We start from the raw sequence: 27,780 nt of genomic DNA on the forward strand, positions 1-27,780 counted from the left end.
TAGTGTTTGAGCAAAAAGATCGTTAAAGCAGCATTTTATCATACTTGGGAAAATTTACCTCTGAGTTGCTGTCTGATCCATTGTAACCATGCTGGTTAAAGTCACGAGGAATATGAAGTTAAAAGAAAGTCAAATTAATGAAAACTTAAAGGAAAATCTGAGACAAATGAAAAATGCTCTCAAATATAATGCTAGTGATATATATATACTAGTTAAATATAATAATAGTGAAGGTAATGAAGTAAAAAATTTTTTTAAATGAGAACTTCTTTGGCTTTGGATGTTTTTGATTCTGTACCTTAATCAGGATATATCATTCCATACGTGTATCCCTCTGAATTGGTTAATGTAAATGATGGTGATTTTTGGTTTATACTTCCTTTTATTTAAATTAAGAGCTGTCTAATTGACGAGATGTGCCTTCATGGTGCAGTTATTTTCAAATCCATCAAGCACTGCTTGTGTCAATCCTTGACTTCGTGGGCATGTTGGTCTTTGACCCAGAACTGGTAAATGAACCCTGCAGGGAAATCATTAGAGAAGTGGAACAATTGTGGTTGTGGGATCAGGGGTCAAGCCATTACCTACCCATAGGAACTTCCGTTTAAATTGGACTCTTGCTTTTCTGAAAGCAGGTCATATATTCAGGGAGGATACTGAAAAAGAGCTTAGCACATGTTAGTGTTAGGATGAGATAGAGCTGTAAGGAATCCAGAAGTGGCTGGATTGGGTTTTTGTTTTGTTGCTTTTTCACCTGTGCTGTGACTAATGACCATGATGACCATGCAGTTGTTGGCTCGAAGTCAGTTTTTTCAATGTAAATACTCTGGAAGGATAACGTAAGTACAGGGAAGTGCAAAAATCCTAAGTGTGCGGCTTGATCTGTTTCCTCAAGTGAATGTATGTATACAACCAATACTCAGTTCAAAAAACCCCACCAGAACCCTGGAAATGCTCTTGGGCCCCTGTTGTGTCATCATTCCATCCATGCCTCAACCCCCACCGAGGCTGACAACTGTCCTGAGTGGAAGTCAGTGGTATTTCAGAGTCAGTGGGCACTAATGGTAATCCATTCTTTATTTAGTTTCCCTACAGAAAACCGTCTTTCTCCACTTTAAAACGTTAAAAGTTTGGTGCAAAGAAAACACAAACCTTATTCAAGGAGTTTATATCAACATCAGTTTTTACTCTTTCATATAACTATTAAAAGAAATTTTAGAAATGATGGTTGTCGCAGAAGAGAGGATTCATTGAAAAATCAATTGTTCAACAATTATTCTTTCAGAATTTCAGAAAAAGGAGTAAATTATAGTTCTTTTTTTCAATTTTTTTGCTATTCTTCCTTATATATTTTCTAATATAGATATACATTTTCTGAAGACTATGTATAATCTCAGATTTTTAAATTGTCTCCTGACAAGTAATGCATATTAGTTTTAAAATACCTCCCATTAAATGTCTAAATGAAGGAAGTCTTAATTTTAATGACATTTTTAGGCCAAAACATCATTCTGTTTGCATGATGTTATTATGGTCTTTAACAGGTTGCTTATATCTGGGTTCAGGGTTATCTTTTATTCCAAAGAACGAATCACAGTTAGTCCTCTTCTTAGAACTCTGGTCGCAGTGTTCTGCTACTTTCAGTTTCAGTGGAGGAGCTCATTGCAGTGGGGAAGATTTTCATTTTCCTTCAAAGCAAAACCAAGACTTTTTTGCTGGGAGAGGAAGAAGATGTGCTTGGATGGTTAAATGATTTCCATTCTAGAAAAACACTCAACCTCTAGAAACATTGATAAGAGTACTTTTTTTTTTCTTTTACTCTGACTTGTTTCTTTTCCTTTGTGTGGCATAGGAGGAGGAGTAACAAGGAAGGAAACATGGGTTAGAGTAGTGGACATAGCATGGGCTCTGAAGTCAGTGAGCTGGACCGGAATCATGGCCCAGCCGCCTCACCTTCTGAGCCTATTTCTTCGTGTATAAAGTGCAGTTGGTTTTGCCCACCTAATTTGACTGCTGTCAGGATTAAATGACAAAACGGTTCAGATAAAATGTATATAATAATAGTAACTATAATTTATCATATTCTCAGTATATGCCAAGCACCATTCCATGGGCTTTAATAACATTATAAACATAAATTTAACAACATCTTTACCGGTTTATCCATGAAGAAATGGAAGCGTTAAGAGAATTTAAGTAATGTTGATAAATTAATGCAGTCTATTTTATAGAGTCCTGAGTTCTGAATGACCAGTAATTAGCAGAAATAAGAAATGAACCAAGGGCAGACCACGAAGCCCCGGCTCCTAACTGCTGACTCTCTCAGCTCCTCGTTTACCAGAGAAGTCATGGCCGCCTGTGGTGCCAGCAGGGTCGCCGTGATGGTGCACCTAGGAGTCATCACTTCTGGAAGGGACAAACTGGGTTGGAATTGGCCCGGTGCAGTCTGCTAAGTAAGACAGTTTTCCTGCTCCCCTGAGGGTACAGAAGAGGGTAGTGTTCTTCCACAGAGGCACCACGGTTCCCTGGGGCTGCATCCGCCCAGAAGGTACCTCCCCCGCCTTTTTTTGGCTTCTAACAAAGGTGCTTCCTGTCCAAATGTATGTGTAGAGTTTTCCCTGCAATTTAGCTTAGCAGTAATAGGTTCAAATCTTAAATAACAACTATTAGTTGCTGGGTGTGCCCAAAGGTTTCTCTATTTTTTTGCTTTACTTCACACATGTAGTCACTAGTCTGTTCATTCATTCATCCAAAAACTATGTAAACATGTGCTGTGTATATTATCCTGTGCTTGTATTTTCCTGTCCTTTGTAACTTTCCCCCGTTTTCTTGTGGTCCCTCCTTACTCCCCCTGTTCTTCCTGGCTTTGTGTCCTGCCGGATGTAACTGTGTATCACAGGTGGCCAGCTTCTCCATAGGTTCGGTTAATTCCACTGTTCTCAGGAGTTTAAATTCAGTTTGTGCTGTATCCCATGTGTTTAAGACCCCAAACAGTTACAGATACTTCAGAACTCAGAACTCTATAAAATAAACTATTTAGTATGTCAAGTGCACCGGGGATCATCGCAGGTTGAGAACTGTGCTAGATCACAGATGGTGTACTGCATGGATTTGTGATTTCACCAAACAGTTCGTCTTCACAATTTACTTTTCTTATATTTCACTCCTGTGAATTCTGTGGGTAGTCAGGAAAAAACCAGGTACTGTATCAGTTGAAGTGATTATTACCTTATCACTGTTTGGATTTCCTCTAAATCTAATCATGAACACCTTCTCTGTGTTGGAAGTGGGCAGCCTGCTCAGATCAGGGCACAAGGTAAGAGGACATGTATGTTCTTCCTGTCTGTGGCCCTGGGAGGTACCTGTCCTCTGAGGCACCGCTCTGTGGTCTCTTGGTTTATGGGCCTGTGCATGTCAGCTCTTAACGACCCACCCACAAGGAGGGGGATGAAAAAGAAGTTGGAGAACTAGAGAAAACACTATGTGAGCCACACCACAGGATAGAAATTAGAAAATAAAAGATTTGTTTTAAATCCCCAGAGTTTCTGTTAACCTGTATCCTGGTACTGTGCATTCTGGGACGTCTCTGCGACATGGTTTTGCACGTTGTTTATTCTTTTATCACTCACAAAGTCCTATCCTTATTACCAAGTGAAATGAGATTTTGAGTAGAATCATGTACCTAGATACACAGCACGAAATAATAACTATTAGAAATTGCACTTGAGTAGATATACGCGTGCTCTCGTGAGCAGTGTGTGCACAGGCGTGCGCGCACGCACCCTCCTTGCCCTCTGCAGTCTTGAAGGAGGCCGTCAATGTCAGCGGTAATGTTTTAATATATATACCTGGAAAACTTTGTTGTAACGCAGCTTGTGTCCAAAGAACATTTGCATAGTTTTAATATAAATAATTTAGGCTTTGGACCTCAGTTTCACATTTTAAAAACACAAGATAGGAGTAAATGTTTACTATGGCTTTGTTTAGTTCTGAAAATTCTGTGCAGTTCATAGCAGTCCATCTTCAGTGTTTCTCTTCCAAGGAAGCCAAACTTCACTCCCCACGTTTTACTATTTGTCTTCTATTGAATTTGTACCCCGAATACTTGGTATGAGCCCCATTAACATCTGTTAAAACAAGTGGTAAGAATTGCTGAAGACTAGTTTGGTTAATGCTAGCATGTGTTAGCTGTTGAACTCTAAAATAGATCATTTTATTTTTTATGCACTATTCATGTCTTACGTTTGTCAGATTCGGGAACCATGGTTTTTCTATTTATTACTGTGACAGAATATTCAGTAGTAAGTTCCTGAGGACTCATTATGGATGGTCAGCCATGGGCTACCTGGTTATAAAGCTAGTAATCAAAAAATATAACATGATGTTTGCAGCCTCTTACAAATTTAACACCACAAATCTCTTGTGTAGGCTACAGTTAATGTAGTTACTTAGCTGCTTTAGAAATACTCTCTAGAAACGCCCATTTTCCCCAACCAATGTAAAGGAAGGCCTGTCTCAGTTTCTTACCACTTGCGGACATTTAAACTCCCTCTTTTCAGCATTTATTCATGTTCCTTGTACCAGTAATCTTATGTTAGTCAAGGGCAATCCTTTTTGAATGCTGAGAACATGGACCAATTAAAGCAAACATGGAGAATTTTCTCTGCAAAGAATTCAACATCAGCTTGACACTAATAATCATGAGTGGTAGGTAATAAGAGACTGCAAGCCAGTGAAAAGTAATTCTGCAAATATACCTTTCTTTATAACACGCCAGCACTCAATAGTGCAGCTTCTCTGACTGACTAACTACACAGAATGGTGTTCTGGCATCCTAGCCTCTGAGAACAACTTTCATGTCTTGGAAACTTTAATTATTCTCTTAAAGGGCATGATGTGGGACACTTACAATATTTTTAATTTAAAATTGCATAGAAAATGGGCAAATTATAAAACTGAAAATCAACTGGGAAACAATGTTCATTTTCTTGATAGAGGATGACAAGTAGGTCAGTTGGTGCCTTATTCATTTTTGCACACATATTGTGCGTAAAGATACGCTGGTTTGCTTTTCTTAAGAAAAAAGACTAGAAGGAAATATGGCAAAATGTTCCAATTTGATTAGTTATAAATAATGGCACTACTGAGGATTTTTATTTTCCATTTTGTTTTCTGATACGTCTCTCATTTGTTTCTATTACTTAAAATATTTTTTCTTTTAAAAAAAAAAATAGATGATACCATGAAGTATTTTTCTTGTTACTGAAGAAAAATGTATTTTTATTTTGAGTTTTGTTTAGAGTCATAAATGAAATGAAGTTTATCAGATCTTTTCTCCTTTGAAGTAGTATCTGAGATAAGTGGAAGTTTGATATTCTCAGCTCTTCTTGGAATACAAGGACGTAAATTAAGAAAGAATAGAGTTTTGTATTTTATTTGTTAAATATGACAAACTAAATCTGTTCAATTAAGAGGCATTGATAAGAAACGCTCTTAAGGTGTAGATTTGCCTTAGCAAAAAGTATTACCTATCTTTGTAAGACCCCATAATACATTCCTATTTTTTAATTGCTGAGAATCAGCATCTATCATTAGTAGGCTTGTACCTCCTTTTTTTTGTTACGTAGTTTAAAATCTTCAGTAAAATAGAGTTAACACTAAATGTCACTTTATAATTGCAGTAATGATCGCACAGCTGCGCTTGCCTCAGTTTGTAACACATGTCAGCATCAGTTTAGGAGCTCAGCTTCATTTCCTGCCCAGATAGGATCCTGCAGCCTCTCACCGCGGTGAGAAAGCAGAGCATCCTGTTGGTCACTGCTGGGCTGCGAAGGCCGGGGGGGGGGGGGGGGGGGGTGAAGGTATTCCATCCAGCTCTCGGAAATGCCAGGCTGAGCTCGGCCATTTGCCGTGCTTCTGTCCTTTCAACATTTATTTACTTGCTAACTTATTTTCTTACTTACTTTTCAAGTATTTTTCTTTGTTAGATTAAGAACCATTTTATTTATGAGTATCTGAATTTTCGAGGAGAAACTCTTACACTTAAATGAACCTGTAAGAAGCCCATAGAAAAGCAAGTGCCTGCAGCGCTAATAATGAGAACTGACAAGGCAGTCCTGCTGGGTTTATTTATGACCTTCTGCCTTTGTTAGCTCTTGTGAGAAATTCCTCTCTAACCATAACAATATTGTTGGAGTTTGGCACTGTACAGAGAAATCCTACCGAGCCCCGAGGCCCACAAACTGGCACTCGTTCAGCTCGTAACAGATTGCTATGCTTGCTGTAGTTTTACATCTTTCCTTCAGTCCTCTTTTATTTAATTCATAAGTAGTTTTCGCCAGTCTTTATATACATGCTTTTAAATATATATTGCTTTTACTCTCAGAGCCAAAATCCATTTTTTCCTTAATACAATGTCTTATGCACTTAGTAGTGCTGAGGAAAATCCAGAAGAGAACAGGATGCAGAAAGGCAAGAAGAGACAGGCATATTCTACACAGGGACAAATGATGGCAAGTCATAACACAAACTGGTGGCCCGTGATGGCACTCCTGAACAGTCGCACGTGGTTACTCATTCCAGAAGTTAAAGTGAGCCTAGTAGAGCAAATTTACCTCCAGTTACAATTTTGTGATACTTATTATTTCAACTCCATTTTGATACTTTAAAACCCCTGTTTTCTTTCTTTTACAATTTCCAAATGAAATGGAAAATTCTAAAGCATCAGTTCACAAAGAGTTATGTTTAAAATTGTAGTTTTCTTTGGAAGTAAAAGAAAATCAATAATTTTGAACATGTAACTCTGCAAAAGAGACCCTGGGCGGCAGTGTTTCACGTGGGGTTGTGTAGAGTGTGGGAGGTACGGAAACCCGAAGCAGTGATGTTCAGCATTTCCTCCTGATTGGTCCTGTTTCTTCAATGTTGCCCGCAATGACAGATTACGAGTCTGTATCAGATTCTGTCTACAGGATTGATAGGCATGTGACCTCTGTTTCTTCTGAGACTCCTTAGGTTCAAGATGCCAGCTTCTGTAGGGCGCCTGCTCTGTCTGTGTGTGCTGAGCGTTCATCAGTTTGAGAAGATTGGGTTGTCAGGCTGGGCCTCCCGTATCATATGCCATACTGTTAAAATCTGTATTTGTATTTTTGCTTTGTTCTGTTTACCTAAAATCTAATTTTTAAAAGTTTTTCTTGGCTGTTTTACTCAACTGTGTGCAAACAGTCTTGCTAATGGAGACCATGAGGAAAATGTTACCAAAATACCTTGGCCTGAGAAAATGTGAAAACTGTGCATATGAGCATAATTTATATTTGTCCAACTTGGTCTTATTTCATTACCATATACTTTTACATTAAGTTTTAACATCTGTTTTGAAAATACTAATATGACTTAATACTACTACTATTCAGCTATTTCCCATCTTTTAAATGGGCTTTTTTTTTTTTAATTCATTTGTTGTTTGCCTTAGAGTGGGCACAGACTGAAACTCCATTCATTAAGATGTGCTGTAGTTATATGTTAAAGACTATTGAAATCTCTAGAGTCGCCTTTTTTTTTCCCCACAAGAAGATTCAAGTGCATAATTTACCGCTGTTAAAATTTTATTGAGCATCAGTCAGTAACTTCTTAAGCATGAAATATACATACATATATACAAAAATATATGTTCATGAAACATTTTATTCTATTTTACATGAATAAGATACCAATGTTTGTCTTCTGCTGTTACCTGATTTTCATTCAACAGTCATTTCAATAAAAATTATATTATTTTAAATATATATTTCTAGTAATTATTATACATTTTTAGGTAGCCCACAGATAAATTGATATTTAGGCAGTTTCTAGTGTTTTGCCATTTTAACATCTAGTTTTCTAGATGTGAACAAGCGATAATGTTTTAAACTTATCTGAATACTGTGTGACACAATAAAAATCACAATCATGATGGCTAATATTTATTAAGTGGATTCTTTATTAAACTCACTTAATTCTTTGGCATCTTTGAGTCAGAGATCCATTTTGAAGCTGTGGGATATTAATTCACTTGCCTAATTCACAGCACTAAGAAGTGATGGAGCAGGTTTGAACCATGACTTCACAGCCCAGGCTGATTACCTTTTCCAGTCAGTGCCCTCTTTGGTGTACAGTGTTTATAATTGGTGATGCTGCGTTTTATAGAAGTGCCAAAAGCTATTTTCTTAGTTATATTAACAATTAATATTATACTGTTTGCCTAACACATAATTATCTGGTAAATATTTGTAAAAGAAGGGAAGGATGCATTTATGCCACTACTATTTACTTATTCTTATAAGTGAGCTATTTTTCTAGAAGTCACTTATAAAATCTCTATTTCTGTATTCAGATGTATTTTGCTTCATAAATAGTATTAAAAAAACTGTCAACGTCTGGATTGTATGAATGGTTATGTGTATATATGCATTTATATACATAGCAATTGTTGATTGGACATTTACTGTATGCTTAATACTTACTTTTTGTACTCATATTTAATCCTCACCATGGCATTGTTAATATTTTCCCCATATTTTGGTTGGGGAATCTGAGTTCAGTGAGGTTAAGTAACTTGCCCAAGATTGGGTGAAGAAATGATGGAGCCAAGACTTGACTTCAGACTCTCTCCAGAATTTATGCTTTTAACTGCTACACTATTACTATATGCCTACATTACAGTAAATATTTAATGAGCACTTATCTAGCGCCAGGCATCACAGTTAGTGCTTTATGTACAGCATTTACCTCATGTGACTCTCCCAGCCACACTGTGAGGGCGTTAACTTCTGTTGTCCTCATACTAATCCGGATGAGATGCAGAGGCTGGTGGGGCTCAGCCATTTGCCCGAGCCCTTGAGTTAGTGAAAAACGAGCTGGGGTTGGGATCAACTGTGTGGTTCCAGAGCCCAGATTCCTTGTGAGCACCGCCACCCTCAATACACAAAGAGCACTGTTATGATACAAGAAAAATATTCAAAAGAAAACTAGCATGTAATGAATGCTTTTCAGAAGCAGGTCATTAGAGGAGGGGAATAAGATGTAGAGATTCAGAAAGAGGCTTCGTGGCGCTTTTCAGGGATTTTCAGATAGGCAAAGAATTTTAAGTCCAACTTTGTTTCAAAACTTACGATTTACTGGTATAAGAGGAATGAAGCAATATGATGGGTTTGTGAGTCAGGATATTTAAGTCTTCCTTATTTGAAGGTTTTAGAAGGCAATGGAAATGTGAATTTTACCCTTCCGCCTTTTAGAATCTTAATTTGTGCTGTCTTTGAGACCACTTAGAGTGGACTCAAGTGGTCATCAGAGAAAACTCTCGATTCTACTTGTGGGCCTAGGAACATGCTCCAAGCAACAGGATAATTACCTGTAAGTGTTGGGTACCATAATACCACTGCCTAGCATACGAATGGCTCTGCTGGGAGGAAGCGTGGTGGAGTGTGAAACATGCTGGACTTCGTGACCTAACTCAGGCCCTTAAGGACATCGTCATCACCATCAGCACTAGTCGTCGTCGTTGTCTTTCTGTCTGTGACTCTGAATAGGCTTATGACCACCTCCTTTCGAGAAACAGCTGTAAAGTAATACAGTATAAAATAGTTAGATGCTCTTAGGAAGATTTTTTACATAAAATTGCCCTAGAGTGCTAGCACTTGAGGTGTTGACTGACCGACTGCCCCTGTACAAAGCTGAAAACAGCCTCTTATTTGAGTGAGTCTGAATCATAACTGAAAATGAGAACAGAAAAATGCAGGTTTTTAAGTTTGGCTTTTGGGGGACTATTGCGTGTGTTGAATTTCATTTTAAAAGATAAAAATAGCCTTCACACAACATTTCCATCTGTAATCTAGGCAGGCTAATGATGTACAAAAATTTCTGGATTCTCTACTTTTTTCTAAAGAATTTAGAAGTCTTAAAAATGATTCCTGTGGAAATAGAAAAACTTACACTTCCTGTTGTTGAGCCATTAGACAGCTTCTATTTTTAAAAAGATAATTAAAACTGTCTTCAAATTTTTAATACTGAAGAACTGAAATAACTTATTTTTAGATTTTTGGCATGAATACAAAGGGTGATATGAATTTAAGGAAGGAAATTGCAGTTTGAATTGATATGACCTTAGTGTTTATTTCGTTGTTATTATATTTCTAACTTAGTCTTGACTGATTTGACTTCTGTGTCTCATACATAACTTAATATCGGGAAATAATATCTTAAACTGTAGAAGTGATGTCCTTCACAATTTCAGTGTCATTTGCTTTTATTCATTATATTGACTCATTGACAAACATTATAATTCCCATTTTACACCTGAATAAAAGATTAGATTGTCTCATCCATAGCTGATCAATGGTGGCCCCAAGCTTCAACCCCCTCTTACGTCCAGTACTCTTACAGCCTTTTTGGGAACAATTTTTTATTTGTGATTCTCAAGTAGTGAGTCATTATGAGTGTTTTTCTTAACCACTTTCCAGTACTAGAATATTTATTTTAACTTCATTAATAAAATTATTGTTGGAAACCTGTGTTTGTAAACAGAGTGCGGGCAGTCCTTGTCTTACTCATTAAAGAGCTTATGAATGATGGATACAGCTAGGTCACCTGGAAAATGGGAAAAAAAAAAAACTTAGCTCTTTTACACTGAATTGCCCTTCTCTTTTGGCTGCTACTGTCTGGAGTTCCATTTTTAAGCCCAATTCCTCTCTCTTACTCGACTTGGTTCCAAAAGGGCCTGCAGAGCCTTCATCAGTACCCACTGGGACGAGGAAGCAAGGGGAGGGCACACTTCCCTGCCTCTTCCTCACTCTTCGGCTGCTGCGTTTGATTCCACTGCTGTCTTTGCACAGTATCCCCAGTTACACCTGGTTCGGGCTCTCTGTCCCACAGCCTCGCCCTCGTGGTTAGTAATGACAGTAGCTCACATTTACTGACATCCGACCTCACTAATCCTTCTACTTACAATTTCTCATTTAATTCTCACAACAACTCTTTTTGGCAAGTACAAGTATTTCCCCCATTTTATAGATGAGAAGAGTGAAGCACGGAAAGGTTAAGTATGTTGCCCACAGTTGGTGTCAAAGTGCCAAAGCCAGGGTTTGAATGTAAGTGGCCTACTCCAAAGTTTGCACTGTAGCAGATACTAACAGTTCATTAAAAGTCAACAATAGCAGTTCTGTGATAGGTAGATATGACATGGGATCAATCACAGAGGAAGGAGCTTGTGGCTCATTCTGGTGGTGGAGATATCAGGGGAGACCTTACCAAGATATTAATGGACATCTTAGAGGGAAGTAGAGCTTAATCCAGTGAACAGTGTGAAGGTGCATTTCAGGTTAGACCAGGTTCTCCCTTCTAATCCACAGACACTGCTACTCCCCTCTCTGGTTGTCTCTTCCAAGCTTTGCTTATTACTGCTCCTCTAGACTTTTTGAATTTCCACTACCAGGTTTATGGTCCACTACTCTATTTTGTGCCTTCTCTGTTGTTTTAGTTTCATATTGCTGCATTGGGATTTTGTTTTCTATTAATATTATCTGTGAGATTCATATTAACATTTTTAGTTCTAGCTCATTCAGGTTCATTGCTGTATAGTATTCCATTTTCTGAAAATATCTCTTGATTTTATATTGCTGGAAAATTAGATTGTCTCCTTTTTTTTTTTTTTTTACAATTACAACACTGAAACAATGCTTCTATGCTTGTATATATCTCCCTATGTACATGTGCCAAAGTATAAACCCAGGAGTGGACATTCTGGGTCATAAGATAAATGCATCTTCAGCTTTACACAGTGTTTACAAATTGTCTGAACTAGTTCTACTAGTTTATAATTCCCACTAGCTGTGTCTGAAAAAGCATAAAATGCATATTTTTCTTTCTCTAATGTTTTATAATCACGAAATCTCAATTGGAGGTATTACTGTCATTTAGAGGTGAGTATCCCTTGATCATCATAAAGGAACTTAAGTTGCACCCAAAAAAATGTGTAAGAGAAACAGTTGTCTTGACCATGTAAAAATGAATGGAGGCAGGACAGCTCTTCCTTACAGAAGAATTCCAGTAATAAATGGGGAAAGAATGAAGGAAACAGAAAATCAACGTTAGGACACCAGAATAATCTGCAGGCAAGATCCACTGATAAATATTAAAATTAGCAGCCAAAACTTTAAGATGAAACAGATACATGCATAGTTGCAAATATATCCCCCCAAATATTTACTAATTACTGTGTAATTTTAACATACATCCACAAATTCTTTGAATTGCCTTCTCCAGGAGGTAATTTCTCTCCCTTGGGTGTGTCTGAACTCAGTGACTCTCTTCTCATGAAAAGAGTATGGAAAAGGGAAAGTAGTAGCTTGACAGTGGAGAAACCTGACCGCACCTAAACCAGGTGTTCCTAGTTAACATCACCTGTAATAAGTAGTGTTGATATCATACCCCGATGTGAGGCTGTGTGAAGGGCTTTTCACTTCCGTGGTACTTTTCCCCCAAAATCTGTAACCCCAGCCTAGCCATGAGAAAACACTAAACAAACACAAATTGAAGACCATTCTACAAAATACCTGAGGCGTGCTCTTTAAATGTGTCATGGTTGTGAAAAACAAAGATTTGAGAAATTGTCACAGATTGGAGGAGAGTAAGGAGACAAGGTGAATAAATGTGACATGTATCCTGGATTAGGTCCTGGAACAGAAGAAGGACATTACTGGAAAGGCTAGTAAAATACAAATGAAGCCTGTAGTTTCATGAAGAATATTATAGTAGGAGGGAGGGTATAGCTCAAGTGGTAGAGTGCATGCTTAGCATACACAAGGTCCTGGGTTCAATCCCCAGTACCTCCTCCAAAATTAAATAAACCTAATTATCTCCCTCCACCAAAAAAAAAAAAACCAAAAAAGATTAAAAAAAAAGAATATTGTACTGATGTCAAGTTCATAGTTTTGATAAATGTACCATGGTTACTGTGTAAAATGTTAACAGTAAGGGAAGCTAGGTAAAGGAACACTCCTGCTGTCTTTGCTACTTTTGAGTAAATCTAAAGTCATTTCAAAACAAAAAGTGTTAAAAGCCCAATGAAGGATATAGAACAAGGGTGTATGTTCATGTAGTTCATGTGATGGGGAAAATGTCAAAATAACTAAGTTTTAGTGTTGTTCTACAAATAAAACTTCTCTTTAGTCCATGTAGACTCAGTAAAATTTGTGAGTTGTTTCTTTTTGTTTGTTTCAGTTGCTAATTTATTTGCAGTTTCTGTGTCTTACTGTTTTAAAGTATTTCATTGCTGTATACTGAAGAAATAAATGTCTCCTGAGGGTTCATGCCTTTTTGCTTTTAAGTTTTATTTTCAGAATTTCTACATGCTAAGAATTGTACTTCTAAGGTAAACAATAATTTGGGATATTTTTTTTAACCATGAGAGATACAAAAGGTGGTGTTGATTGCTTTTCTGTTATAAAGGTTTATGATATACTTTCAGCAATAAAACCTAGTATCAGAGGACAAGCTCTAAATCTTACATATTTACAGATCTTGTTCGTTTGTCAATTTGCTTTCAAAGCACATGGGTCATTCATACTTATAGTTTCATACCTGGCATTGATATTTATAAAGCACCAGCCCCAAACCCACATCGCTGCCCCCGCATGTCATAAGCGAGTGTTTCTCCTTTGTAAGTAAATGTCTCAGGAGCCACTGGCTTTGGAATAGAATATAGTTAAAGAATATAATGTGTTAAAGACAAATGCTACTCACAGTTTTTAGACACAGTTGGGCTATTTTAATGGTAAAGTGTATACCCTCCAACTCATTTTATCCATTGACTCTTACACAGAACTGAAATGGGTAGGACGACAATATAGGCTTGTGCAATTATTGTAGTTATAAAGCACATCAGTATTTAACCCTGACTATATATATTTAGGCATGTTTGTTGTTGTTCTTTTATTCATTAAATTTTATATAGTGCTAAAAATATATAGATTTTTAGAAAACACTTTACAAATTTATTCTTAAATGGTACCTGTAATTTTAATCATGTTTAAAGCATTACTTGTTCATGAACACTTGAAAATATGAGGGGTTTTTGGGGGGGTGCTTTTAAATGTTTGACACTTCTCATTTGACACCCCATCGTATTTTCTTCCTTGTTAGGTAATATTAAAACTCGGCTTTTAGACCACTGTTGACTCCCTAGTTCGTAAAACTGTAAGCCCCTATTCCTTGGCACAGGCACGTGAGGTCACTCATGGCTGCCCTCAGTGGCCTCTTCAGCCCCATCCTCTCTCACTCTGCTTTTCCAGCCTCCCTGGTGGCGTCCTTCCCTGAGTGGCTGCCTTCCCATAGTTCTTCTTGCCTCCTGCCGACCACTTGTCCACAGGGCACACCTTCACTCCTAGTCTGGACCAGACAGCAGCCCCTGGGCAGATGTGCCCTGGCTGAAGACATACCATTCTTTACTTTACAACGCTTGTTAATTCACCCCCATCACAGAATTTCTGCTTTTTATTAGAATTTACCTGTTTAGCTGTTTGTACCTCTTCTTCAAGACTTCATGAAAGAAGAACATTTACGTGTACAAGATCACCTATTACAGGCCAATTTAAATATAAAATGTCATCCACGTATAAAAACTGCCTTCTACCTGTTTTTCCTACTTCCTCCCACCCACCCGCCCCGGGGCTCCGTCTGCAGACCTAAGAGAGGGCATGCTTGCCTAAGGGTAAGACTCGGGACAAATATCCGTCACCAAATTATTCAGTGTTCTCACTTTATTACATAGCTTTAATTTCACCAGTAGTCTGTCATTTGTATTAACAAGTACAGTTTTAAAGATACCATTGCTCCTAGAATAACGAAGGGCCAGCAGCTATTCAAAGGTGAGTCTTTGCTGTGTTTTCAGCACTGACTTGGCCTTCACTTGAATCGGGAAGGGTCTTGGCTATGTTGGCCAGTGGAATCAGTTTAAAAACATTTCAATTGGTAAGAACAATGGACTGTAACTAACAGGATGCTGTAGTCTCCTCATGTAAGAAAATGTACGTAATATCTGTGCTGCTGAGAATGGTAGTTACAGTTGTTACCACTGAAAACCAAATCTCCATGATCATGTGTCATCATTATCACCTGAGAGGGTCGTCCTACAGTTGTAACCAAGAAGGGTAGTGTTATTTCCAGATGAAAGTTAATCCCAAATTTCATATAACCAAAAAATAACTATAAAATACATTTTCTTACACAAATTATTTTTAAGTTCAAGACAGCCCATGCTGTGTTAAAGGGTCTATTTGTTGTTATTCCTACACAGTGTCTCGAGACTGCTGTTAATAGTGGAAGAGCAGAGAATCTCCCTGAGCAGAGTTCAAAAACGAAGAATAATTTAGGATCCCCCTGAGGCCTGTGCAGTGGGACAAAAAATCCCCTTACATGATGCGTATTTCATACGTACATTGTTTACCACGTCTCAGTTTAGAAAGGCAGCACATTTCACATCAGCGGCTCTAACCCAAAGACCTCTGACCATCGCGTTTATTTTAGGTGCTGATTTTTTTTTTAAATCAAAGGAAGTATAACCGTTATAAACATTTTTGCTTATGATAGTATGCTTAACTCTGAATCCTGCTTTTGTGAAGTATCAGTTTAGCTAATCATCCTGTAAACGTCCCTTTAAAATGAGATTTACCCGTAATAGAATCCTTGCTTGAGAAAGAATGCAGATGAATCAGGTGAAAGTCATCTCCCCAAAAGGGGTTCTTGGTTACCTCTCTTACAATGAATTCTGACTCGTTAATTTTCCTTGTGTTAGCCCTGGCTTTGGATATGAAGTAATTGTCATTTTTTGAGCTCATGATTATTTTCAAATTAAGATCAGACTTTTTTTTTCCAGCTGAGTTCATAAATCTTAAGGCTAAGAATTGTATATATTTTCGCATATAAGAAAGAGATAAATACTTGCTATTTGAACATATTTAAGTAGAAAGTAAGATATACATAACTTTGTAAGAAGATGCCACAGGCCTAAAAGTTAGTGCTTAGAAGGATTTTCCTCATGGATTCTGTCTTTCTGTGCCTTTGCATTTTTTAAATTCACTTAGACAGAAAGTCTAAGCTTTTAACTCATTTGCTGTCTAGACAAATGAAAGCAGCAAGGACTTAGGTGGATGTCTTGAAATACACTGTTACACAGGTTTGTGCTAAAAAGAAGCCTACAAACATGGAAATTAAACAGAGTCACTGTGAGGTTTTTCCTTTTGTGCATATATGTCAGTCAAATTATTGTCTCCCTTCTAACATCAACTTCAAGGTGTGTTTGTATCACATGTCCAAAGTAATAGTTCTAAAATAAGGTTGGAGGGCATGAAGTGATTTTACAGTTTCCAAAGAGCTAAGCATCTAATGAGGCTGGATGCTTGGCCTCTGGGATGTTAACTGGAAACAGAGGGCCGAGAATTCATTGCTAAATTTTAATAGAGATCCCAATCATTTTCAGTAGGGCATTTATGGTAAATATTTAGAAATGCTTGCATGTGCTGGCTTACAGTATATAATGTTTGCAGCTGTATTTTACTGTAGAACTTACAGATTCAGTGGCGTTCACCAGTGACCAGTCAGATCCTCCTCTCTTTAGCACCACACCTGGCACAAGGAGTCACTGCCCTTAGAAAGTTAGGGTCCAGTTGGAGAGAGGGAAAAAAAACTACACGCCTGGATTTCATACTCAATATTCTAAAAAGGAGAAGAGGCACTATTTCTGCTTTTGAAGATGACTGAGAGACTTTTTAAAAGACCATTGAGCTGACATTTTAACCTGTGCTTCAAACCCCTGGGAAGTCACAGTGAGAAATCATTAACTGTATCCTATTAAAATCCTTAAACAAGAGACCTGAACTAGTCTCATTGATTGAAATATCTTCTCTGTTTCTAATTCAGTGTTTATCCTCGTGCTCTCTTGGGGCTCTTCTGAGCAAGAGATGCCCAGTGTGTGTGATGCTCTGCGGTTCTCTACCAGTGGCTGATCTAATACCATCAACTAATTGTATTGAGAACTGTAGCTGAGAGTATTTTGGAGTTGATTTGCTTTAAAAAAAAAAAAAAACCCACTTATTTAATTAAACAAGGGAGTAAAATTTTCTAACTTATTCCCAGTTCAAGACAGTACGACATCACCAGCATTGACTGAATTTATCCTTTAGTAAACTTATTAGATAAATTGAATACCATCAAAACCAAAGATGTCTCTTGATGTCATAAGATATGAATGTAAAATATTTTAGGGAGGATTGTATACAATATTTATCCGTAAGGGGATATTTATACTTAATGTTTTATGTCTATTTTATATATTTGTAGATCTCTAGAAACTCCTCCTGTGCTCCTTTGTGGCATGTTCTTATATCCTTTCCTCCACTGCTGTCCTCCCCCACCCTGTCCCATCTTATTGAATCAGGAACATATTTGTGCTGTATGTAAATTCATAAGTGTTTCTCTTGTCAGAGTCTGATAGGATTGTTATTGCTCCCCGATGGCATTTCATTCGAAGTGCAGTGAAATCTCTTGTACTTGTCACTTGGGTTACAATGAACATTTTACATGGGCAGAGGATGGAAGGGTGATGATTATAGAGGGAAAGTCTTTGCAGGGAAATTTCATTAAAATTAAATTTTAAAGTGAAACAAGCTTTTTAAAAAAGTCATTGATTTTCTAAAAATAAACTAACCGTTGGTAGTTAAGAGTTATTTTTGGGTGTGCTGGAAAGTATTCTGTATTCTGAGTGATGTCAGATGTTGAAAACCCAACTTGATAGCAAGATTTTACCAAATCAGATTGTCATGGCAAAGTACTGAATTTACTATGCATGAGCCCGTGAAGTCATTGCCTTACTCATCACTCCATCAGTAAAGAGTCAGGATGTAAGGAACGCTGTGGGGCAGGGAGACTCCAGCCCCTTAAAAGAGTCCTCCCTGCAATTACCTTACCTGCCAGCTTTCCAGCAAGATAAATGGAAGCACTGTAGCTTGAAGGTGCCTTGGTTAGAATGAGATGCAGTAAGGTCTCTCTGTTCTTTACAGGCATCATAGATCTGATAGTGCTTATAAAAGAAGGATAGAGTTGGTGCCCTGCTGACTAAATTGTCCTCTGGAGGGGTATTAGTTACAGAGCTTCTTTGTTAACTAGGCTGAATGTTTAAACCACTGTTGAACTTCTTTTATTAACATGTTGTTAAGATAGCTATACATATGGATACCCTAAGTATCTGCAGGGCGGGAATATTTCTCTGTAATTTACATACAAAAGTTACGTGTGTATATAACAGTAATATAGAAATTACATCGTTTTATTACTCTTCTGTTACACTGAGGTGTAGTCAGCACTGAAATTCTGATGACAAGTGAACACTAAGAAAGCCACCGTTTTTATATTTTTCTCTTGATATTTCCTTGATCAGCTTGTTGAATAACAGAAATGTTTTTCATGCCTTTGCAGCTTGAATGAAGCTCTCTTAACACCCATCCGTGTCACTTTTTCAACCATAACGGTGAATTTTAAGGGAGGACAGGGAAGAAATTAATAGGTTGTGCAGAGAATTTAAAAATTTTCAAAGTAACAATTTGATTTTTTAGGAAGAAAGATTTGCATAAAATTATTTAACTTCAAATAATGATTTTTTAAATTGAATCTTCATTATCTTTTCTATGTTTAATTCCATTTTGTAGTATTAATAGAAGATAATTATTTTATATCTAGTTACCCACCAATTTTTTTTTTTAAAGAAAGCATGAAAAACATGTTTCCTCCCAACTGATTCTTGTGTCATGGACCCTTGTTGATGAGTGATACGTGTTTGTTAGGTGTTAGAGAGGGTATCTGTACGTGGAGCTCACCACCCATTCTTACTGGGGGCTCCCTGGGTTAGTCTCTGTCTGGTTGCCACTCTGTCTTCCAGGTGGGTGTAGTTGTGGAGTCAGTCCCTGTTTTTGGTGAAGCTTGTACAGTTCCTAACGCACTTGGGTCACCATGCATTTCAGCTGAGACCTGTCCTCTGCTTTCCCCGAGGGAAGAGGTAAAGGCATCACAAGCCATACTAGGTACCGCAGGTCGGCACTCTTTATGTAAGGGCCAGATCGTAAAGTTTTTAGGCTTTGAAGGGCCACAGGGTCTCTTTCAGGGTTTTCATTGCAGCCCGAAAGCAGCCACAGACAGTACATAAAGGAATGGCTGTGACTGTGTTCCAATAAGACACTGAAATTGGCATTTGAGATATTTTTCACATACCACAAAATATTACTCTTTTTATCTTTTTCAGTCATTTAAAACTGTTTGGCTTGTGGGCAGAGCAAAAATAGGTAGGGTCTGATTTTAGCCCTCCTGCTTTGAAGAGCGCACAGGTGTGTGTCCCTTTGCACCTTTATGAGTTGGTTATATCAAGTTAGGAAAGAAATGCCTTGGGAGCAGGCACTTTAAGAACCATCCAAGACCTAACCACTCTTCCACACCCCCAGCCACCCTGGCTCTGAGACTGTTCCCCGGGGTCGGTGGGGCAGGGGGCAGCATTCAGTCTCAGGTGGGAGAAACAGATGGTGTCCTGTCCTGTCATCCCTTTCAGCACTCAGCATGTCAGCATGCATGGACATCTGTTAGCTTAAGTTTTGTTTGAGGAACTCAGATAATCGCCTTGATTGCTGAAATGTGAATACTTTCTGCATTGTATGTAGCATGTTACTTGCTTAATAATCTTCCTCTGTTTTTACCTAGCTTCACAAAAGTTGTGTTCAGTCTGAAAGTGTGACTCAAACTATTGCTGAACCCATGATCAAGTTGAATACAGCGTTTTACCAGCTGAATATGTGCAAAATCTTGCGTCTCGTCTCGTCTGTGTGCCCTAAGTCGAAGTGTTTATATATTGTTTCTCTGAATTCTCAAAATCTGATTCAGTTTGCCTCATTTTATTTTGGAGATCTGATGATACTTTTTCTAGGGGTGATATTTTCAATCACTATTTTTATGTTTCTTATTCATAAGTGCAGTTATGACATTGAAGATTATTCTCTATTTTACTTGGATGTTAATTTTAGCATAAAACATTTTTGTTTTTCTCTAACATTCATCTTTTTGTAACGTTTTCATCAGCTATTCTTTAGAATGTGTTTTTAATCATTGGCAATTTTGATGTTAAAAAGAGAAGTAAATAATATAACAGATGATTAACAGATAAACTTTCCAGGAGACTAGGATCCTAATCCTGAATTTGCTTTGTGACATTTTGGGGTACCCTGAAAAGCTATAACCAGCTCTGCTTTACCTGGCCTCTTTTGTAATTCCGGTCTAGATTCATTCTTCAAATTGTAAGCATCTTCCTCCACCAGTTTGCAAAGCCCTAGTTTTAGCAGTCCCAGTAGTAAGCAGAGATAAAATTAAACATTAATAAAATTGCATGAGTGGAAGGTGTCAATTAGGATTGAATATGCTTTGCAGATGGTGGCATAACCTGATATTTCTGATCCCATTCTGCAGTATTTAGTCCTCAATTATCAAGACAAATATGTTTTATCCTGCAGCTTAGCCTTGAGCGCTCGTTTGGCACCTAGCTCTGGGCCTTACCTGGGTTTGCAGGCTTAGTGATCTGGGAGCCCAGGCCTGCGCTCAGGTTCGGGCTGCTGCTGGCAGGGGCCGCATTCGAGAGCCGGTGCTGCAGCGGGGAAGAAAACCAGGGTGAAGACTGTCCTCCTCTGGCTCTGATGAGCGTGCGAAAGACAGGCTCCTCCTTTTCTCTCATTCTCCCTTCTTCATCTCAGCGGATGCTGTCTGTTCTCCATGGTGCAACTAGTAACAATAACTTTGACTCTCTGACCTTTCACTTCTCTATCTGTCAAATGGGGATTTTAATAACTGCTGTAGAGGGTGTTATGATAAACTTACAGGACTTTATAGATTGTTGAACTTAAAACTGTTACAGAAAGTAAGATTTAACATTAGGACTCATTTCTGCCAACATAACTTCAAAGGGACTTATTTTCACAATATGAGATAAAAATACACATACCACTCTTATAACAGCACTTCCGCAACTACTTAAAATGGAAGAATTTCTCACCAAAAGTTTGGTTAAAATCTTGACTGTTATTACATTAGAAGTTTGGGATTCAGACAGTCCTCCAATGTTGATTTCAAAATAGAAGGATCCAAAGTCTCTGGTTTTCAGTTTAATGAAATGATCATTTACAAATCAGGCATGTCATTCAAGTGGAACATCACCACCTAGAGTGCTGTTTCCTGTGACTTTTTGAACAGGTTTATTAGACTAGATACTGACAGCTTAAAGGGAAGCTATAGGATAGTTTTATGAAAGAGAGGTAGAACTCTATTCACTTTTTAGCAATAGACCAGATCCTGTGGGTTCAACTTATAAGAGGCGTCATTAAAGTCTTCTAGTAACAAGTGGCCATGCTCTGAATTTTGAGCATTACCTAGCAAAACTCTGATGCTGAAGGGGGCATTGTTATGGTTTTCAATTAGTGTTTTAAACATGTATTGGTCCAAATATGTGTTAATCTAATAAATACACACTGTTTCTTTCTTAGGATCTGTCTGGCTCCATCGATGACCTCCCCACCGGAACGGAAGCAACTTTGAGCTCAGCAGTCAGTGCATCCGGGTCCACGAGCAGCCAAGGGGATCAGAGCAATCCGGCTCAGTCGCCTTTCTCTCCGCATGCATCTCCCCACCTCTCCAGCATCCCTGGGGGCCCATCGCCTTCTCCTGTCGGCTCTCCTGTAGGAAGCAACCAGTCCCGATCTGGCCCAATTTCTCCTGCAAGTATTCCAGGTATTCATTTCTTAATAATTATTATTTTACTCTGTAAGAAATACAGACCTAGTGTTTTATCAATAGCAACAGCAACATATGTACCATTATTATTATTATTATTATTTTACTATTTAAAAACCTAAGGATTTGACCATGTGTTAGGAGTACAACTCTAAATTATCACCAAAGCATACAAGACTCCCAGTTCCTAAAGATACTCAAGTAATGAACATAAACACTCAGTGAATACAGTCATGAATTTCTTTGATATTTTCAGCTTACACATTTCCCTGAACTTATGCAGAAAATTATTTATTCTCTTAGCATATGTTTCATAATGATTCTGTTAAAGAAGATCCTCTGTTGATACGTGCCACTAAGGTGAGATTGTTGGGTAGTGCTAGCCCTAGTTTTTAGGGTTCTTTTAAATTTACACCACGGCAGTTATTTTTAAAAATATTTTCAGTGTTTGTACTTATTGGTGTCTTAATTTGCCAGCACACTTCCAAGGCCTTGTTGTTAATAGTCTTACCTTCTAACTTTGATATTAAGGAGTTCCTGTTCCAGTTAACCTCTCGCAGTCAGCTGTTTCAGTGGTCATACTACTTCTGTACTTTTTGCTTCCTTTATTATGTACTTGAGGTTAGTTACTTGTTTATTGGTCAGTTGCCTCATCCTCATTCAGCTTTCTTTCTTACATCAAACATCATCAGTTCAAACCCACCAAGCAACTAGCTTTCCGTTATCTGCAAACTAGATGTAATTTATTTTTCCTGTGTAACTTTTGCTAGGGTAATGCAGGTGGCTGCCAGAAAACACTTTTGACTAATCTATGAGAATTGATATTGCATTGCTGATAAATTTTCTGCAAGTTTATTATCTTGAAAATGTAGATGGTAGTTTTATCCCTTTTTACTCCTTTACTCTTTTTATATTTTAAATAAATACTTATAATTGGATGTTATATATATATATATATATATATATATATATATATATATATATATATACAGATGTATATGAACATATGAAAAATGCTAATTATGAAACATAACTATCAAGTGAGCACTTACGACCTACTGTCCAGTTTGAGTCTTACGGTGTTACTGTCTCCACCTGTATATTCCTTCTTTATGTTTGGCCCTATACCTCTCCCCTGCCTCAAATATTCTCTGAAAATATTTTAAATCACTCTTTTTGGGTTGTTCGGGGATTTGTTTTTTTTTTTAAGAATTTTATTACACCTATTGACTAGAGTATATATTGTTAGTTTTATGTAGTTATGAGTTTTATTAGAAATATATCATATTTTAAATGACTATATAATTTATTAAACATGCTGAGACACTTCTGAGTATATAAGGGTTGCTATTAATAATTGCAATAGAACAGCCATAAACCATGAAGGTCTGAGCAAATGAAGAAATGTGCTCACCCCAATAATACTGCATGTGGCCTTCTCCAAGTTAGTTTTTTGACTAAATATTATGGTCCTAAGATCCATATGTTGAATATACCTATATTTTAATACATTTTTGTTAAGACATTTTTATGTTACCTTTCTTTCAAAAATATTTGTCCTCATAATGATTGTCATAAAACCTGGATTTACCTGCTTTTAACATTTTTAAAGCTATATATACTCTGTATTCCAGAATTCCTGAGGCAATTTTTGGTATTGAGTTGGTTATTGAGATACTACTTACCTGAACATTGGAAAGTTATAAGTAACATAGTGTATTTGTCAAAGAAGAACTTACTCCTTCTTTCTGAATTGGATCAAAAGGACTTTCTTAATAACCTGAATGAAGACTTTTCTGAGGTATAAAGATATTTTCGTTTTTCATTTGAAATCCCTGACATGGGTTGTTCGCAATCTGACAATTTTCATACGTATATTTATCATTCCAGATGGGGATTTTGAAACTTTTATTTCACTGTTTGGATTTTGATATAGTATAGAACACACGTAACCCTACAAAAGAGCTCGCTTTGGATATGTGATAATAGTACACGTTGTAGAGGAGGCAGATGGAACTGGTCCCGGAGTCCAGTACTTAGTTGTGTTTTGCACACGATAAAGTTGGTGGATCACATGTCTGATGACCTGTTAGCCCCGTCATAAATGAGGCCGGTCCTTCAGAGTACCTGCGGGGAGAACCTGAATGTTAGTTTTCTCTGCTAACTTCTTGGGAAAGTGAGTTTTTAATAGAAAACTTTCAGCTTTCTTGGAAATGATGCTTAAGGCTAATTGTTTTTTAAACTTGTGTCAGAAATTCTGACTGCCCAGGGCCAGGGCCTACATTTTACTTCATCGTACGGCAGCCGGTATTACTCTCTGTGATGCCTGATCAGACTGGTCGGTGAAGTTCAGTACAGGGAGGAGGTTACACAGCGGAAGTTCCACTTGTTTTCAGAAGCATGTCAGTCAAGTTAATTCGTAACTAACTTTGCTGAGTGTGAAGCTGTATACTAATAGAATTATATGAAACTTCTCAAATAGAACATTTCTTTAATGTTTAAGTTATTTTAAGGGGAATACCCTCTTAGAAAATCTGCTGAAAAGTTTTGGCATTTATTCACTTTTCTCCCCGGTAAATTACAAATAACATTTGAACTGGACAAACTTTTAAAATCATCATATCTCACCTCCTCATTTTATTGCCACTTAATATGTAATCCTGGACAAGCCTCTGATCCTTTGTGCCTCAGTTTCTGCATCTGTAAAGATAATAATCACATCTCATAGGGTGTATTACGATTAAATGTGTTACTACATATAAAGCAGGCATGTGGTAAACATTCAGCGCATGTTAATTATTGTTGTGATTACAGTCATCATTATTCACACTGAGGTGTTGAGACTTGTCCATGACCATTACTGTCCAGAACAGCACAGCTGGTTTTGGCAACAAGTCTTCTGATTCCTAATCCACTGGGACTCTGTGCTGTTCAGAAGACATGTATTTAAAGTTTCCAGTGATGATTTGCTGTGTTTACTGAGGTTATTCAGTTGGACCACAGGAGCTAGCCATAAAAGCATAATGTATTTTCACAAAGTTGAATTTATTTTTCTTCTAACTTGAAAAAACAAAAGGTCATCGATTGCTCTTCTTGGTGAGATGTGTCTCGGAAGGTTAAGAGGAGACAGAAGACAAGCATCTAAACCCTTGCTTCACTTGGACTATAGGCAAATAGGTTTCTGTGTGATATGTTGGGCAGGAAGTCTAGCATAAAATTTAACAATAAATGAAGTTCAAAATCCTGGGTTATTTCTCACATATTTTGCATATATTGAGACAACGTCAGCCTGCCCTCTCTGTGTTCCTGGCCAGGGGCTGCCACATGCACTTGAGCAGGTTGCTTAGTGTACCAGGGCCATTGGCTGGAGGCGAAAATGGGAGTGAAATTCAGGCTGCTGTCCTGGTGGAAAGGGCACCCTTTTGTAGTTGACATAAAGGAGCCACAGCTATCAGCACCCTTGCCCTGGACCTCTAGGTAGTCATCTCCGTGGCTTGAGTCCGCATACCACCTGTTTCTCTACTCTGTTCCCACAGCTAAGCCCAGAGACATGAAAACATACATTTTTGATAGATGAGCATCAAAAATTTTATGTGGTGTTACTTTATGGGGTGTGTTAAGAATCATGCAGGTTTTTATTGAAAAAAAATTTTGGTCTTTTCTTTCCCTCCATTTAGCCTATGTGGCTTCTATTGTACAATTTTTTTAAGATGATCATAAAGTTGATTTTTTTTTTTTTTTTTGCTTTTTATTTAACTGTTAAGTACAAGCGCTGTTCTTTGGAGAGTAAGTGATCCCTTAGGCTCATTGATTAATCTCACCTCCGCCTTTTCCCAGCTCTAGTCCTTACATTAAATTTTGTTGATCTGTACATTAGATCCTATGATAATTTACAGTCTACCTTTATTTGCTTCTGAGTCTGTACCAGTGAAATACAAATGTCAGGTAGAGATTGCATGGTTCCTCACCCAGAGCGTGATAGTCAAACTGCTGCTTTGGGAACATCTGTTTGGAATTTCCCTTTATTTTTCTGTCTGTAGCCTCTTGCTTTCTTTTCTCTCCCTTCCTTCCTCTCATTCCCAGCACTAACTTGTTTTTCCTGACCTCACTTCTCTCCCATTACCTCCTGCTATATCTTGCTAATGCCTCTCCCTGTGTCACAGATTGGCTCTTTCGATCATTGTCTCTCCAGCAAGTCATTGTTAAAATGTGCAGCTGTTGTGTAGCTGATAGCTGGGGAGAGGGGAAGCCAAAATGTTTGAGGGGATTCTTCCCAGTGCTGCTTTCCTGGGGTTTGTCGAAAAAGAGCAATCATTTTTCTCCAACTTTGCACTGGTAAATGAAATTGACAGCTAATGAGAAGTATCACAGAGGTAGATAAACAAAAGCCCAGTAAAGCATCCCGAATGGCTGAGTCTGTTTCTTGCCTGTTAAACTGTTTCTCCACCCACTGCAAATTTGCCCTCCTATCATGCTGCCTCACAAACGTTGTGAGTGTCGTGGGAACAACTTCTGTAATACACTGGCACTGTATCAGCCCTGGCACATCCCTAACTCAGTGGGGCTTTTCCTTCCTGCGTTCTTTGGAAAAGCAGGATGGAGGTTTTTCTGTGGTAAGTAGCCACATGGATTCTCTCCCTTTGTTTGCACATTACTGGGCTCCAGCATTGCAGCTGTCTGTAGTTGGAAGGGGAAGGATTCAACCTGGTTGTTTAAATCTAAATAAGCATTTGAGGACAGAAATGTAAACGTTACACATTCCCCCAAGGCCATTATACATTTTCTTGGTTTTTACTTATCGTTTTCATTTCCCTCTCTTCTTCATATATGTATTTATATTTAGAGACAGAAATGAAATCTCTCCATCTTTCTAATTGGTAGTGTGCACGTATACACGTATATAAATAAAGCAAAGCTAATGTCGGGTGCAGTTGATTCTGAAATGTATGGTATTAAACATTTTGTTTCCCTTCTAATAAATGATCCAGTTGCATTGTACTTTTGCTGCTTCCTGGATTGCAGCCTGGAGTTTTTTACCTTGGTTTAAGGAGAATAAACTCAGGTCTTGAACGTATTGTGCAGGTCTCATACCAGGCCTAATTCGTCCTAACACATAGTGGAAGCTGACACAGCACAACATCAGAATGCACTGCTGTTGCCAGAAGATTTAGTGGATGTTAATTCCACTTGTCTTGCCTCCAGAGCCAACCATTACAGTTTACTAACAAAGCAAAAATGTAAACAAGCTGAACTTTTTTAATTTTTATTTTATTGGCCGAAGTCTTTTGTCAGCTTTTTCCTCCATGTGCTGTAAGCAGCAGCAGTGTTTAAATATTAAGAAGGGTGAACACACGGTGGGGAGGGTGGTGATGGGCAGGCAGGTATTAACTGTTCATAACCTGATAAACATTTTTGTCTATTAAAACTTTAAATGTTTGGACTGTTGAAGATTGTTCATGGGTTTTATTAACAAAGATCTAAGGTTAGAAACTGTAAATTCCTGAATAGATTTTCACCCACTCTCTTTTTTTTTTTTTTTTTTTAAGCGTTTGACATTTGTACCACCAAATCCAGTTTTAGGTGGAGTTAAGTCACTTTGATCTGACAGCGAAGGGGCTATTGATTATAATAGACTGGGCCTGAAGAGAGAAAATTAGGTATTCTCATTAGTGTCATGACGAAGAGACATTTGTTTCAAGCTGTTCTTTTTCTGGGATAGTACTAGGTGTTTATTATGAGAAAACCAATCAAAGAGCATTTTCCTAGTTGTCATAGACAGAAATAAAATAAAGTTTCATCAGATATGAAAGTAAAACTCCCTCCTTTTAGGTTTTATGTGCTTAGCTGTTTGAAGTGTCTCACCTCCCACCGCGCTCCTCCCCAGACTGACTGCTGGCCACAGGAGAGCAGGAGGCCGTGGGCCAGGCTGGTCTGAGA

The 27,780-nt window shown here is 37.8% G+C and overlaps 1 protein-coding gene across 8 annotated transcripts in view; it reads left to right on the top strand.

Annotated features, from left to right (window-relative positions):
- Nucleotides 1–27,780, top strand: part of ARID1B (AT-rich interaction domain 1B) — a 380,200-nt gene that overhangs the window by 244,163 nt on the left and 108,257 nt on the right. For all 8 annotated transcript variants that reach the window (XM_032485245.1, XM_032485243.1, XM_032485241.1 and 5 more), the window contains one exon: nt 21,597–21,840. In XM_032485245.1, coding sequence (XP_032341136.1) covers nt 21,597–21,840 — 244 coding nt within the window. The remainder of the gene's footprint in view (nt 1–21,596; nt 21,841–27,780) is intronic.

This window comes from Camelus ferus, chromosome 8 (genome assembly GCF_009834535.1).
Source record: "Camelus ferus isolate YT-003-E chromosome 8, BCGSAC_Cfer_1.0, whole genome shotgun sequence".
In the NCBI taxonomy this organism is placed as follows: Eukaryota; Metazoa; Chordata; class Mammalia; order Artiodactyla; family Camelidae; genus Camelus; species Camelus ferus.